Source organism: Lethenteron reissneri, chromosome 5, assembly GCF_015708825.2.
Source record: "Lethenteron reissneri isolate LAM-NWPU_2019-01 chromosome 5, ASM1570882v1, whole genome shotgun sequence".
Taxonomy (NCBI): Eukaryota; Metazoa; Chordata; class Hyperoartia; order Petromyzontiformes; family Petromyzontidae; genus Lethenteron; species Lethenteron reissneri.
In genome coordinates, this window is record NC_083783.1 from 3516801 (window position 1) to 3532095 (window position 15295).

General features: G+C 57.2%; 2 protein-coding genes across 5 annotated transcripts in view; one reads left to right on the plus strand and one right to left on the minus strand.

Moving 5' to 3' along the window:
• Positions 1-361: 361 nt before the first annotated feature.
• Positions 362-6659, plus strand: LOC133351685 (gem-associated protein 7-like). Of its 4 annotated transcripts, none has more exons than XM_061567107.1 (2): positions 362-842; positions 4078-6659. In XM_061567107.1, exon 2 carries the CDS (start codon positions 4095-4097, stop codon positions 4560-4562), a length of 468 nt encoding a protein of 155 aa, XP_061423091.1. In that variant the 5' UTR covers positions 362-842; positions 4078-4094; the 3' UTR covers positions 4563-6659. The 4 variants fall into 4 exon arrangements, with proteins under 4 accessions (XP_061423091.1, XP_061423082.1, XP_061423098.1 ...); XM_061567098.1 differs by having other exon boundaries at positions 362-797; XM_061567114.1 differs by lacking the exon at positions 362-842 and adding an exon at positions 1823-1889.
• Positions 6660-7062: 403 nt separating this feature from the next.
• LOC133351389 (intersectin-1-like) overlaps positions 7063-15295 on the minus strand; it is a 34691-nt gene continuing 26458 nt past the window's right edge. The window contains exons 11-17 of the mRNA XM_061566545.1: positions 14588-14705; positions 13279-13520; positions 11833-11906; positions 9859-9909; positions 9321-9365; positions 8662-8831; positions 7063-8048 (exon numbers count right to left, since the gene is read on the minus strand). Of these exons, the coding sequence (XP_061422529.1) occupies positions 7722-8048; positions 8662-8831; positions 9321-9365; positions 9859-9909; positions 11833-11906; positions 13279-13520; positions 14588-14705 (1027 nt within the window). The 3' untranslated portion in view covers positions 7063-7721. The remainder of the gene's footprint in view (positions 8049-8661; positions 8832-9320; positions 9366-9858; positions 9910-11832; positions 11907-13278; positions 13521-14587; positions 14706-15295) is intronic.

The following is a 15295-nucleotide window of genomic DNA, read 5'->3' on the forward strand; positions in this document are numbered from 1 at the left end:
CATTTTCGTGAAAACTTTTTTCCAAAATTTTACACTGTTTAGGAAAAAAAAATATTTAATTACCAATTGTTTAATGCTGCCAGACAATCATCTGACCCATAGGTGGCAGCCATCTCAAGCCAGAGGACGAGAGGACGCTCGCCGCCCCGATGCCACGCATATAAAGGATTTATAGTGAAAAACTTTGTTTTTACGGGTTAATTTTTTTATAAATGTTTTCTCCTACAACATCAGAGTGCAGCGCCACATTAAATACGCACTACAATGACAACAGTTTAAAGCGATTTGAATCATGTTTTTTTTTTGGGGGGGGGGCAGAGCTTTGTGACGCCGTGTGACGAGGGGGGGGGGTCAAAAATCGTCAAAAATCGCGTGACGTCATTTATGGACGGCCCCTTACGTGTAAAATTAAAAGGAGCGCACCAGGTAGTAATCGTCACGTGATGTTAGTGGCCGCGAGGGATAATTGGAACTCTGCTCTGTGTGCAGGGGTCGAACCCGCAGCGCGCTAACCGCTGCGCCACCGCTCCCCACAGAACCCCTCCCACGTGGTGACTCCTCCTCCCACGTGGTGACCCCTCCTCCCACGTGGTGACCCCTCCTCCCACGTGATGACTCCTCCTCCCACGTGATGACTCCTCCTCCCACGTGATGACTCCTCCGCCCACGTGGGGTCTCAGCACGCGGGAGTCGCGGCGGAAGGCGGCGAGGAGACCCCCTCCCCCGGCCTCCTCTATCCCCCGCTGGACGAGGGCCTCTTTCCCGCGGCAGTGCGAGTCCCAGCGAGCGAGCGAGTGGTGAGTGTGCAGGGGGCAGGCAGTGCGAGTCCCAGCGAGCGAGCGGTGAGTGTGCAGGGGCCCCAGCGAGCGGTGAGTGTGCAGGGGCAGGCAGGGCGAGTCCCAGCGAGCGAGTGGTGAGTGTGCAGGGGGCAGGCAGGGCGAGTCCCAGCGAGCGAGCGGTGAGTGTGCAGGGGGCAGGCAGGGCGAGTCCCAGCGAGCGAGCGAGTGGTGAGTGTGCAGGGGGCAGGCAGGGCGAGTCCAGGCGAGCGGAGCTGGTGAGTGTTGCAGGGGGCAGGCAGGGCGAAGTCCCAGCGAGCGAGTGGTGAGTGTGCAGGGGGCAGGCAGGGCGAAGTCCCAGCGAGCGAGCGGTGAGTGTGCAGGGGCAGCAGGGCGAGTCCCAGCGAGCGAGTGGTGATGGTGCAGGGGGCAGGCAGGGCGAGTCCCAGCGACTGCGGAGCGCGGTGAGTGTGCAGGGGGGCAGGCAGGGCGAAGTCCCAGCGAGCGAGTGGTGAGTGTGCAGGGGGCAGGCAGGGCGAGTCCCAGCGAGCGCGCGTGGTGTGAGTGTGCAGGGGGCAGGCAGGGCGAGTCCCAGCGAGGAGCGAGTGGTGAGTGTGCAGGGGGCAGGCAGGGCGAGTCCCAGCGAGCGATTGGTGAGTGTGCAGGGGGCAGGCAGGGCGAGTCCAGCGAGCGAGTGGTGAGTGTGCAGGGGGCAGGCAGGGCGAAGTCCCAGCGAGCGAGCGGTGAGTGTGCAGGGGGCAGGCAGGGCGAGTCCCAAGCGAGCGAGCGGTGAGTGTGCAGGGGGGCAGGCAGGGCGAGTCCCAGCGAGCGGGAGGTGAGTGTGCAGGGGGCAGCGAGCGAGCGAGTGGTGAGTGTGCAGGGGGCAGGCAGGGCGAGTCCCAGCGAGCGAGCGAGCGGTGAGTGTGCAGGGGGCAGGCAGGGCGAGTCCCAGCGAGCGAGCGAGCGGTGAGTGTGCAGGGGGCAGGCAGGGCGAGTCCCAGCGAGCGAGCGAGCGGTGAGTGTGCAGGGGGCAGGCAGGGCGAGTCCCAGCGAGCGAGCGAGTGGTGAGTGTGCAGGGGGCAGGCAGGGCGAGTCCCAGCGAGCGAGCGAGTGGTGAGTGTGCAGGGGGCAGGCAGGGCGAGTCCCAGCGAGCGAGCGAGCGGTGAGTGTGCAGGGGGGCAGGCAGGGCGCTTGACCATACTTCACCGCGCTGGTCAGTGCGTGTCGTTGACGGAGCGGCTAGGCCTAAGGCTCGGCCTTCGGTACAAACAGCGACTTCTTCTTGGTTCTTTCGGTAAAGTCACGTAGAAGGGAAGTAATAGAACAATACAAATAAAACATAATAAAATAATAAAAATAAAACATAATAATAAAATAATAAAAATATTAAACATAATGAAATAATTCTCACGACGTTTCGGCCACAGCGCAAGCAGCCGTCCTCTTCACCTGAGGACGGCTGCTTGCGTTGTGGCCGAAACGTCGTGAGAATTATTTATTATGTTTTATTTTTATTATTTTATTATTTCCCTTCTACGTGACTTTACCGAAAGAACCAAGAAGACGAATCCCTGCAGTCGCGAAAGCTTTAAATCGAAATTTAAACGGCGAACTTCTACGCGCCAACCGGCACTGACCAGCGTGGTGAAGTATGGTCAATCGACCCGCAACGGCGTCTAGCAGTGGAGTAACGGAAGGGCCCCTGTTTGTTGTGTGTTCATGGTGCTGATGAAGACAACTAATGTCGAAACCAGTCGGGGTTCTTCGCCCTCGTGCTAAGTGCGATGCTGCTGAACGCATCCCTCCTGCGGAAGGAGCTGGTAGGAACGTCGGGTTGCTCGGTCAATGGCCTGCAGGGTCAACGGCGGCGTGGTGTATTCCGCAAATATGGCCCACTGTGAGGGCGGGCACAAGCCGGCATGAGTAGGTTAAACGTTGAGTTTTATAAGGGCACCACGGGGTGAGCAGCCCCTCCCCACCCAGCCCCACCCCTCCCACCCCCCACCCAGCCCCACCCAGCCCCACCCCGCCCCACCCCCCGCCCCACCCCCCACCCAGCCCCACCCCTCACCCAGCCCCTCCCCACCCAGCCCCTCCACACCCTCCCACCCCCCACCCAGCCCCACCCTCCCTACCCAGCCCCTCCCCACCCTCCCCACCCAGCCCCTCCACACCCTCCCCACCCAGCCCCTCCCTGCACGACAGACACAATAATCCCCTGTGGGCTGGTGTAACCAGGAGGTTCCTACCAGTATAATATTGTGCACTGCCCCAGAAGGAATGCTGCCGCGGGGCTGATGGGATGAGGAAAAACTCGCCTTCCCCGGCAAACTCGTCCAAAAACAACAATGATAACGAAAGACAAAGATCCCCCCCACCCCCCCCCCCCCCGTGTGTGAGACTGCTGGAGCAAGTGCTGCCAGCAAGCAGCAACTATTAATTCTTCTTGGTTCTTTCGGTAAAGTCACGTAGAAGGGAAATAATAAAATAATACAAATAAAACATAATAAAAAATTCTCACGACGTTTCGGCTGTTCTTCACCTGACGGCTGCTTGCGTTGTGGCCGAAACGTGAGAATTATTTTATTATGTTTAATTTGTATTATTTTATTATTTCCATTCTACGTGACTTTACCGAAAGAACCAAGAAGATGAATCCCTGCAGTCACGAAAGCTTTAAATCGAGATTTAACAATTAAGTCCTACAGCGCACGAGGTTGTGGGTAGCCAGCACCACGCCCGTCCAACTTTGTTTTCCTCGTGGCGATGTTCACCGCACCAGGGCTACCAGCACAACTCAATTTAGGCAGAGTCGACCTAGGGGAGGAATTCCCAGGGACTGTTCCAGAGGTCGCAACCGGGTACCCGATACCCTACCCGATACCCGGCTACCCGTTTGCGACCCTGGTGCGGCCGGGTACGGGTAGGCCGTGAGTCACTGGTGAGTAACTGTCACTCATTTCCCAACGTCTTGTCTCTTCTCATAATTCAAGTTCCTAGAATCAACCCACCCGCGCCTGCAATATGGCTTCATCCCAGAGGTCGCAATCGGATACCCGATACTCGTACCCTACCCGGCCGGGTACGGGTACATGTTTGCGACCCTGGTGCGGCCGGGTACGGGTAAGGAATCAAAACCCGTTTTGCGAACCTCTGCTGTGTTCAGACAATCGTCGCTGGCCTTGGTGGGCGTGAGCGGGGAATCGAACTCGGGTAGCCAGGGGCCGCAGCACTTGACCGCTGCACTCGCCTGGATCACAACGCGAAATCTCCCCCCCCCCCCCTCCCGTGCTACCACCAGGGACGGCCACGGACCGCATGGCGACTCCGGTCCCCGTCTTGAGGTTGCCCCTCGGCCCCAACGGCGGCAAAGGCTTCGACCCGAACTCCGCGCGCTTCCGCGCCCTGCACCGCGTCGCTTCTTCGCACGAGACGGGCACCTCCTGCTCCTCCTCGGCGGCTCACTCCTCGTTAGTGTGCCGGGAGCAGGCGGCCCGCGCCCAGCTGCGCGAGAGGTTCCTGCTGGGGCTGGGCGCCGCGTGCGGGGGGCCCGCGCGGTTCCGCCTCTTCTCGCGCCCGGAGCGGCTCCCCGCGGTGCTGCGCGCCTGCGACCTCGAGCTGCTGAGCCTCCTCGTGTCGGCGCTCGGCACCCCGCTGGGCGTGCAGGAGAGCGCCCTGCTGCGCAGCAGCGACGTGCTCCACTTCTCCTGCGCTGTGCCCGCAGCGCTGCCCCGCGCGCCGGAGCGTACCGAGGGAGCAGGGGACGAGGCCGCCGCGCTTGCTTGAGGGGGACGCTGCCGCTTGGTGACGCCAGGGACGTGTTGGATTGTTGAGAGGCGTCACGAACAGGGAGAGATGTTAACACATTCCTGCGGAGGGAGCTGGTAGGAACGTTGGGTTGCTCGGTCAATGGCCAGGGTCAACGGCGGCGTGGTGTATTCCACAAATATGCCCGACTGTGAGGGCGGGCACAAGCCGGCGTGAGTAGGTTAAATGTTGAGTTTTATAAGGGCACCACGGGGTGACCAGCTCCTCCCCACCCAGCCCCACCCTCCCCACCCAGCCCCTCCCCACCCTCCCCTCCCAGCCCCTCCCTCCCCACCCAGCCCGTCCCTCCCCACCCAGCCCCTCCCTGCACGACGGACGGACACAATAATCCCCTGTGGGCTGGTGGAACCAGTGGGTTCCTACCAGTTTGAATGCTGTGATGAACGCTGAGAGATGTGACGAACAGGGAGAGACTTGATGGCATGCTGGACTCTTGATGGACGTAATGTACTTCTGTGCTGGTAAAACATTTGAGAGACGTGCTGCACGTCTGAGACTCGATGGGACTGTGAACTTGAGTGACGTGATGGACAGAGCCGTCATGACTTACTGGACTCTTGAGAGACGTTATGAGGCGTGCGAGAGGTGTATGGGCCTTTGAGACGTGTCGGATGTGACGTCAGGATTAACCTATGGCACTTGTTCTGCATAGCACGCATCACACGTGGAACGATGTTGGGTCTGCACCACATTCATCATCCGTTCCTGAAAAGCTCCCCAGCACACGGAGCGAAACGTCGGACATCGTGCCGAACAACACGAAGCACCGGCACAACCGCAAAAACGCCACGCGGCTCTGTCCGTCCCGTTGACGGAGTCGCTCCGTTCCAAGCCTTCCTCGATCCCTGCTGCTGGTCGCGAGATGAGATGGACTCTCCCAAGCCACGGGCAAAGGTCCCCTGTGTAGCCTTCGCTGGCTGCTGGGGCAAGTGCTAGTCTCCGGCAGTTCTTGCAAGGAGCCGTCTCTCACACAGCCCAGTCCAAGCAGCAGTAGCAGCAGCAGCAGCGTCGTGAACCCACAGTCCTTTGCTGGGCCGAGTCTCGTGTTCTCCCCGTGTCCAGGCAGCCTGCGGGGTTTCTGTGGGGGGGGGGGGGGCCCTCGCTCTATGGGTTGGAGGACCCCCACCACACCACCTTGTGCTCCCCCCCCCACCCCCACAGTCTCTGCAAGGGTGGATTTGGTGGAGTGAATCATGATCACCAGACATGTTTCTTGTCTTTTTTTTTTTTACACGCAACGAAAGTGATAAATAAATTGTGGGCACAAGCTTTTGATGGAAAGGTTTATTATATTAATATTTAACGTTCAATAACTTTAGTTTTTACATTAGTGCGAGTATTTCATTCCCGCTGCAAATATTTTGAATCGGCTTTACTGCGTCTCTTGTGTTATTCACTGCCGGTCACACCGCGCCGGTTTCAGCTGCCTCCCACCCCCCCATCAACTCCCCACATTCATCTACCACCTACCCCTTACCCCACATTTCTGTTTTGATTTCACCAGCATTTCCCAACTCGAGGAATGCAAAGAGTTTAACAAAATAACACACATATATATATAAGAACAGCGAGGTGAACATACATCACAGGTCATTACAGAGCTCACCACTGACCATCCATCGGAGGTACCTGGTTCCTTCTGTCACAACATTGAGACTGCCCGACACACGCACGCAAATTAAAGTCATTGCAACGCACGCGTTTCTCCCCCTTTTGCAGGTCACCTGGAATGGGCCCGACCTTAACAGACCTCAAAGCCTGAGACGGTCACGTACCCGCACCCACCGTGCACCGTAGCCACTATGGGCTGGGCCACGTGGTGGGCAAACAGGGCAGTGCAGAAAAAGCCTTTCTTGTTCTGTACTTATACGCTCCCATATCCACGCTTCCCCAACCGTCGCCAAACCAAGATGACCAAATAACCCCCACGGAGTCGGGGTAACCCGGTTCCAGCAGTGGAGCGAAGCAAGGCTGTAGGTTTCGTTTAACACCACCTCCTACGGCGGGTCACCCGTGTGACCCCTGTCACCCGTGTGACCCCTGTCACCCGGGTGACCCCTGTCACCCGTGTGACCCCTGTCACCCGTGTGACCCCTGTCACCCGTGTGACCCCTGTCACCCGTGTGACCCCTGTCACCCGGGTGACCCCTGTCACCCGGGTGACCCCTGTCACCCGGGTGACCCCTGTCACCCGGGTGACCCCTGTCACCCGGGTGACCCCTGTCACCCGGGTGACCCCTGTCACCCGGGTGACCCCTGTCACCCGGGTGACCCCTGTCACCCGGGTGACCCCTGTCACCCGGGTGACCCCTGTCACCCGGGTGACCCCTGTCACCCGGGTGACCCCTGTCACCCGGGTGACCCCTGTCACCCGGGTGACCCCTGTCACCCGGGTGACCCCTGTCACCCGGGTGACCCCTGTCACCCGGGTGACCCCTGTCACCCGGGTGACCCCTGTCACCCGGGTGACCCCTGTCACCCTGCCCCCGTGCAGGGTGGGGGGGCACGCACGGTGCACCCCTGGGACTCGTGGCAGACGCCGCAATGACTTGAGAGCGGCTCCTCGAACCAACGCGCGGCACACGACGGCCCTTGGGAGAGGCCCGCCGAGCTTCGGCCCACTCGGCCGCAGAGAGATAAATGAGAGAGCGGCAGACACGAGACGCACACGGGCCGGTCGCGCGTTCGGACGTCCGTGCGCCTCGCGAGTCCCCGCGAGGCGCCGAAGGAAAGCGTAAGAAGGGCGCCGCCCTGCGACCGCGCGCGTCGATGGGCAATGGGAGGGCCCGTCGTGCGGGAGGCAACTCTCGCGTGGGTACAATTTGATCGACTCCCACGTTGACCGGGGCGTGTCGGAGGGGGAGGCGGGCTTGCCCACATTTTATCCGGCCCCACACTGGACCCTGCCGATCCAATTTTACCGTGCGGGTATTCGTACTGCCGGATCGGCAAAGGTCGGGGTGGTTGGGGGCAGGACGCACCCCGGTGAAGGAAACTCGCGCCATTCCTTCACAACTGCCCGACCGGCAGATGAAATGGAACCCTGCGCGTCCCCTCGGATCGCGGGTTCCGGGGCGTGCGAAACGCGGCTCGGCGCGCGGCCGCGACGATCGCGACTCAGAGCGACGACTCGGGCGGGAGGAGCTCCCTGACGTAGTTGGAGGGGAAGAGGCCGTGCAAGCCGCCGGCCTCGCCCTCCCACCAGTCGGGGTGGGCCTGCCGCGTCACGCCGATGCTCTGGCCGCGCACGAACGAGAGCTCGTCCGAGTTCTGCGCGCAGTAGTCGTAGAGGGCCACGACGCTGCGGCCCGACGGGCCCCCGGGCCGCGACGCGGTGGTGTCCGCGCCGCGACCGGCGCTGCCGATGGGGCACGCCGGTGCAGACGCCGGTGCCGACGCCGGTGCCGACGACGGTGCCGACGACGGTGCCGACGGTTCGCCGGCCTGAAGGGAAAGGGGGACGAGGCAGCGTGAGCGACGATGGGCCCAGGGTGTGATGACGATTTGAGTTGAGCGTATTTTTTATGATCATTTTTACAGCAGCACATTGGGTCTGGCATACCACACCGAGGGGTTCCAACAACGGCATACAAAAATGTAAAATTAAAGCTTGTGTTGCCTCCGAAACGTCGTGATTTTTATTTTATTTTTATTAATTTAAATTTTTTACCTACGTGACTTTACCGAAAAAACCTAAGAATATGAATCCTTGCAGTCACGAAAGCTTCAAATCTAGAACAAACAAAAAACAAACGCAAACATCCATTCCGGCGCGGCAGAACCACGCGAAGGGGACAGAAGAATGAAGGGGAGTAGCCCCCCCCCCACTGCCCCATGGAGTTGTGTTTGTTTTGACCGGGTATGGACCAGAGAGTCGAGAGAATCGTTTCCCCCCCAAACACGCTGCCCCCACGCCACCACCCTACACACCAGAGGTGTGGACTCGAGTCATGTGACTTGGACTCGAGTCAGACTCGAGTCATGAATTTGATGACTTCAGACTCGACTTGGACTTGCATAACAATGACTTTGTCCCATCTCTGCTACACACACCCACCTTGGTGGTCAGCACCTCCACGTGATTGCTCGGGAAGAGACCCGTCTTGCCGCTGAGTGTCCCCGTCCACCAATCCCTGTCGTTCTTACTGACCAGCGTGATGATGTCGCCCTTCAGGAAGGACAAATCGCCGGCCTCTTTGCTCGTGTAGTCAAACAGCGCGGCGCACTCTGCAGAGAGACACAGAAGCCAGCAGAGGCAACGGTGTAGATCAAAAAGGAAGGCCTCACTGAGTCTGAAGACTTTTTTAGGAGTGTCCTGCCAAGTTTTTGCAGTCGTGGGCGATGTTGCCGTTTGCTTCGTGTGTGTGATCCCCAATTGAGTAATTCAATTCCCGCTCACGGCCATCACCAGTGACGAGTATCTGAACCGGTCCTTGGCCTCCCCTAGGTCGACTCAGCCTCGAATGAGTACCTGGTGCGGTGTGTAAACATCACCACTGGGGAGACAAAGGCGGTTGGGCGTGGTGCTGGCTGCCAGCCCCCTCGTGCGTAGTGCCGGCCTTCTAAGGTGCTCGCTCACAGCACTTGCTAAGGCTACACGGTAGACTTTTGTCTTTGCGTGTGTGCGCGTGGACGTGTGCGCGTGTGCATGTGTGGACGTGTGTGTACGTGTGTGCGCGTGGACGTGTGTACACATGTGTGCGCGTGTGGACGTACTCTCATGTCTGTGGACTGGAGGAGCAGGGGCCTTTGGCTTGGAGACTGAAACACAAAATCGTCATCAGCCGAGCCCAAAACAAAACGCTCAACGGCACATTTAATGTTTTCGACAATCTCATCCCGATTGTGCCAACACCGGCGTGGCGTAATGAGATGGAGCACCCGTTCTGAACTCCTGTCATTAGACAACGGCCCACGGAAGCGGACATCACGGAACTACCGCTGAGATGCCTTCAATTGACCTCTGGTCCACACAGTGGGTGGGGGGGCAGTACGTTCCCACCCGATGTTCTCCACACGACGATGCAACTTGAGACTTTTAGATCTCGGGGCTGGAATCTGTCCACGTTGAACGTGGTTCCGTGGTTCCGTGTGGTCCCGGCGGAACTGCTTCACAGCGCCGCGGAAGTACCAGAGCCGCCGCCAATTCTCCGCGACGCACACACAGAGTCACGGCGGAATCCGGGAGGTGACATCAAAATCGGGGGAGGCCAGCGGCCGGGACGGGGGGGGCACAGGTTGAGGCGGCCGTTACCTCTCCTCAGGATGCTCGTGTACGGCCGCGACTTGGAGTGGTTCCACGAATCTGGACAAATTGAGACAAAATAAGTATAACCCGTAAAAACAAAGTTTTTCACTATAAATCCTTTATATGCGTGGCGGCAAGAGTCCTCTCGTTCTCTGGCTTGAGATGGCTGCCACCTATGGGTCAGATGATTGCATTGCACCATTAAGCAATTGGTAATTAAATATAATATTTTTGTCCTATAAAGTGTAAAATTTAGGAAAAAAAATTGTCACGAACATTAATTGTCACGCACAACGAGTCTGTGTGGAAAATGTCAGCTCGATTGGATCACGGGAAGTGGGTTAAAAAACGACCGAAAGATTTGCACGGTCCTAAGCAAGCAAACTTAATATAAAGGATTAAAAAAATCTCGATTTACTCGGGGGGGGGGGGGGGGGGGGGGGGGGTACCAAAACCGATTCAGCCTCCACCACAGATTCGATTCCCTCCCCGGGGATTCGCTGCGATCCATCGGCCGTCGTCGCCCTCCTCGCCACAACCCAAGCCCGGTCCATGTCGTCAACAACAATCGGCTGAATTAACACCATGAGACATCTCCTTTACCAGTGGCAAAATATAGTAATAGGTTTTTACCCTTTCAACTGGTACAAAACTGACACCTTTATACAAGGGATCATGTTTGCAATAACCACAACACAAGCAGTCAAAATGCAAACAAAAAGAAGCAACTCTGATAATGATAATGATATGCATTGTCCTTGAAGTTGATTGGTCCACACCCGAGACAACTTTTCTTAGAGCCTAGTCTCCATTGGTGTTGGACCAGATGACGCCAATATAGTAATAAAAACCTATTACTATATTTTTCCACTGGTAAAGGAGGTCTCATAGTGTTAATGCTTACCCCGAGCTCTCAATACTCTGATAGTGCGCTGTTTTTAAGTTGTACGCATTTTGGCGTCATCTGGTCCAACACCAATGGAGACTAGGCTCTAAGAAAAGCTGTCTCGGGTGTGGACCAATCAACTTTAAGGACAGTGCTTATCATTATCAGAGTTGTTTCGTTTTGTTTGCATTTTGACTGCTTGTGTTGTGGTTATTGCAAATGATCCCTTGTATAAAGGTGTCAGTTTTGTACCAGTTGAAAGGGTAAAAACCTATTACTATAGTCGGCTGAATGTTGAATGACTCACCCTTGTTGTGAGGGTTGTCACTCAGCTCGGCTGTTTGGCTGCGTTGGGTGGTGGGGGAGTCTTGTGACAAAGACTTTGCCAAAGTATTAAACTAATCGATTTTTATCTTGTCAGGTAAGGCCGACTGAGCTACATAGCTCAACGACGTGGCTTGTGTGGGAATTTATAGCAGCCAAATACTTGAAACGCGTGATGTTGATTCTAAATGTGGAGGGAAAAACCCTCAGAAAAATCCACACTGGGAGAGAGACACGCAAACTCCAAATATACAGCAGGCGTCAAAGTCGGGGTGGAACCCATGACCTCCTGCATACCAGGCGAGGTAGTTAACATCTTATTAACTGACCTCACAAAATCTTTAAAGAATCATCAAATTGGCCACAGAAACCGTCTCGCAGAGTTGATGTTGACACGCCGCACCAGGTTCCCGTTTAAGGCCGAGTCGACCACGGGGAGGCCTAGGACAGGTTAAATGCTCACCACTGTTAGTGGTCGTGAGCGAGTAATTGGCCGGGTTCGAAGCGCAGCGCGCTAATCGGACGGGTCAAGTGGTTGGTTTGTTATGGAGTGCCTGGGTGCTAGTGGTGGTGGTTGTGGTGGTGGTGGTTTTGGTGGTGGTGGTTGTGGTGGTTGTCGTGGTGGTGGTGGTTGTCGTGGTGGTGGTGGTGGTTGTAGTGGTGGTTGTGGTGGTGGTGGCGGTGGTTGTGGTGGTGGTGGTTGTGGTGGTGGTGGTGGTTGTTGTGGTTGTGGTGGTTGTGGTGGTGGTGGTTGTGGTGGTGGTGGTCACCTGACGGCACTGCAGCCTCTCTGCCCTCCCGCCGGACCTCCTCCTCGCTCGCCGCGCACGTCCCCCTCTGGCTCCTGGGGAGGGGGGGGACACAACGCGGCGATGTTAGCGATGTTAGCGGGGCGGTGCGGGCGGGGGCCACAGGCTTTCCACTGCTCGACGACAACGAAGACGGTTTCCCAAAGCAAGCCGTCGCCACCTCTCCGGGTCCAGTGGCCGCCAACCCACATCCATCTCCCAGCTCCCACGGCGTCGCGAAGCAGCAAATCCACGTCGCTGTCGGCGTGCGCGCGCGCGACGATTTAGTTGCTCCATCTCCGCGGCGGACGTCGCCTCTCGGAGCGCTGCATTTCCTTCCTCTGCCTGCTGTTCCGTCGCCAGTCTCGACCCACCGGCCGTCCAAGCACGCACACCTCCTTCCATGCTTCCTTGCGTACTTCTTCATCTTTGGTGAGGAATTATCTTTGCCAAAAATTCCCCCCGGCTCTAACGATGACCGAAGCGTAACTATGCAAGTTCATCTCGCAGTGGATTTACAGAGGGATGTGAAACAACAACAGTGGCGGTAACGTCACCACGGCGCTTGTGCCAGGCTAGGTGCACTTTAAGGCCACGTGAAGTATCGAACGTCCGATGGCAGGAGGTCACGGGACCCAGGTGCCATGGGTTGACTGGCTTAGATGACTGGCAGATGTGAAAACACACACGCACACAAATAAACTCGAATCCCAACACGACATGGGGCAGCAGTTGGCGCAGTGCTAATGGCTCTGCCTCACAGCGAGAAGGGCCTGGGTTCAATCCCCAACTTGGGTGCCTTGTTGCGTGGCGTTCGTGCGTTCTCCCCCTGCACAGTTTCCTCCCATAGCTAAAAAGACATCCAGACATACTATGCAACTGGTGGATCTGTGGGTCTATATGTAAGTCTACGGATCTCTATGCGAGTCTACAGTTCAAGTCTATGGTTCTCTTTGCAAGTGTATGGGCCTCTCCGAGTCTATGGCCTCTATGGGTCTGTATGCGAGTCTACGGCCTACGTATAACTCTGCATCTCTATGTAAGAGCTACGGGTCTCTACGTGAGTCTACAGTTCAAGTCTATGGTTTATCTTTGCAAGTGTATGGGTCTCTCTTGAGTCTATGGCCTCTATGGGTCTGTATGCGAGTCTACGGCCTACGTATAACTCTGTGCATCTCTATGTAAGAGCTACGGATCTCTACGTGAGTCTACAGTTCAATTCTATGGTTCTCTTTGCAAGTGTATGGGTCTCTCCGAGTCTATGGCCTCTATGGGTCTGTATGCGAGTCTACGGCCTACGTATAACTCTGTGCATCTCTATGTAAGAGCTACGGGTCTCTACGCGAGTCTCTACACACCGTGGCACCGACCACCCCGCCCCCACCCTCCACCGTCCCCGCGGTGCAGTCGCACCGCCTTCACACCCACCGGGCTCCGTTGGCGAGGAGCGGGAGCGGCGGCGGGAGCGGTGGCGGCACGGCGGCCGCGTCCCCGTCCGTGACGCGCACGTACGACTTGGGGAACCACCCCGAGCGGCCTGCCACCTCGCCCAGCCACCACAGGTCCTGGCGCTCGCGCACCGAGATGACGTCTCCCGTGCAGAACGCCAGGTGGTTGGGCTGCACCGCCTGGAATCGGCAGAGCGCCACGGCGCGCACGCACGAGCCCAGCTGGGCACGCGCGGGAGAGACGGGCAGGGATGGAGAGAGAGCACCGGTGGTGTTAGGGGAGTAGCGGTCACCGTTAATCGCCACGACAACCACCACCATGACAGCCACACCACCGCCAAATACAGCGTCGCAACCAACACAGTCACCATCGCCATTATAATTTCCACCAAGATGACTATCATCACAATCATCACCACCACTATTACAACCGCCATCACCACCATCACAACCATCACCATCACAACCATCACAACCATCACAATCACCACAATCACCACCAACACCAGCACTGAAGAGACCAGGATGTTGTCATTTGCACGAGTGACCTGCGTCGTCACCGAAACGACAGCAGCAAGACAAATACAAAATAAAAGTACAGCGATGGAGAAAAACGGAAATCCAAGCAAACAAAAAACAGCAGCAGCGTGATGTGAGAATGAGAATCTGAAAGTATGGCACGAACACAAATTCGCGTCGAACGCCGAATCGCGAGTTAGTGCGAGTTAGCGCGAGTTAGTGCGAGTTAGCGCAAGTTAGCGCGAGTTAGCGCGAGTTAGCGCGAGTTAGCGCGAGTTAGCGCGCGTTAGCGCGAGGTAGCGCGAGGTAGCGCGAGTTAGCGCGAGTTAGCGCGAGTTATCGCGAGTTAGCGCGAGTTAGCGCGAGGTAGCGCGAGTTATCGCGAGTTAGCGCGAGTTAGCGCGAGTTAGCGCGAGTTATCGCGAGTTAGCGCGAGTTATCGCGAGTTAGCGCGCGTTAGCGCGAGGTAGCGCGAGTTAGCGCGAGTTAGCGCGAGGTAGCGCGAGTTATCGCGAGTTAGCGCGAGTTAGCGCGAGTTAGCGCGAGTTAGCGCGAGTTAGCGCGAGTTAGCGCGAGTTAGCGCGAGGTAGCGCGAGTTATCGCGAGTTAGCGCGAGCTAGCGCGAGTTAGCGCGAGCTAGCGCGAGTTAGCGCGAGCTAGCGCGAGTTAGCGCGAGCTAGCGCGAGTTAGCGCGAGCTAGCGCGAGTTAGCGCGCGTTAGCGCGAGTTAGCGCGCGAGCCGGCCGGGCCGGACCGTGTCTGTCCTCTCACCGGGCAGTAGGCGGAGGCCGAGGGGGCCTGCGGAGTGAAGGCCGAGGCTGCGCTGGGTTTCCCATCGTTCCCGTGGGACCCGTCCACCGCGGGGAAACTCGGGATGTTGCGCTCCAGACTGAGAACAACAAACAACAACGGACGTGGCACACAAGGAGCGCACGACAAAGTGCCGTCCGTCGTCTCGTCTGTTCTCGTGAATTTGTGTCGCGATCGACGCTCCGAGTCGGAGTAGTCCACTCGGAAATCTCGCAGAGCAGCAGCGCGACCCATCGTGTCGTCATGTCGATGGCCCGCAGAAGAGGATGTTGCAGAGCTACCTCCAAGATCCCTTCTTCGACCTCAAGTGACCATCGGTCTACACGGTAGAGGGCGGGCGCTCGCTCACCCACCCTGCCGTACGAGAGTGACGTTCGTCATGTGACGGCGGTGAAGCCGGGGGATACTCACACTCTTAGGTTTTTTCGGTAAAGTCACGTAGGTAAAAAAATAAAAATATAAAATAATAATAGAAATAATAATAGAAATGAAATTTAAATCACGACGTTTCGGAGGCAACACAAGTCTCCGTCTTCAGGTGGGACCGTCACAGCTAAATAAGTGAGACAGTAAATCTGGCTGTGACGGTCCCACCTGATGACGGAGACTTGTGTTGCCTCCGAAACGTCGTGATTTTTATTTTATTTCTATTATTATTTCTATTATTAT

Excerpts from the sequence above, each read along its gene's own strand:
- LOC133351685 (XM_061567089.1), top strand. The coding sequence starts at position 2,518 with ATGTCGAAACCAGTCGGGGTTCTTCGCCCTCGTGCTAAGTGCGATGCT. Across the intron at positions 2,597-4,077 it reads CCCTCCTGCGGAAGGAGCTG|GGACGGCCACGGACCGCATG; the intron begins GTAGGAACGTCG and ends TGCTACCACCAG.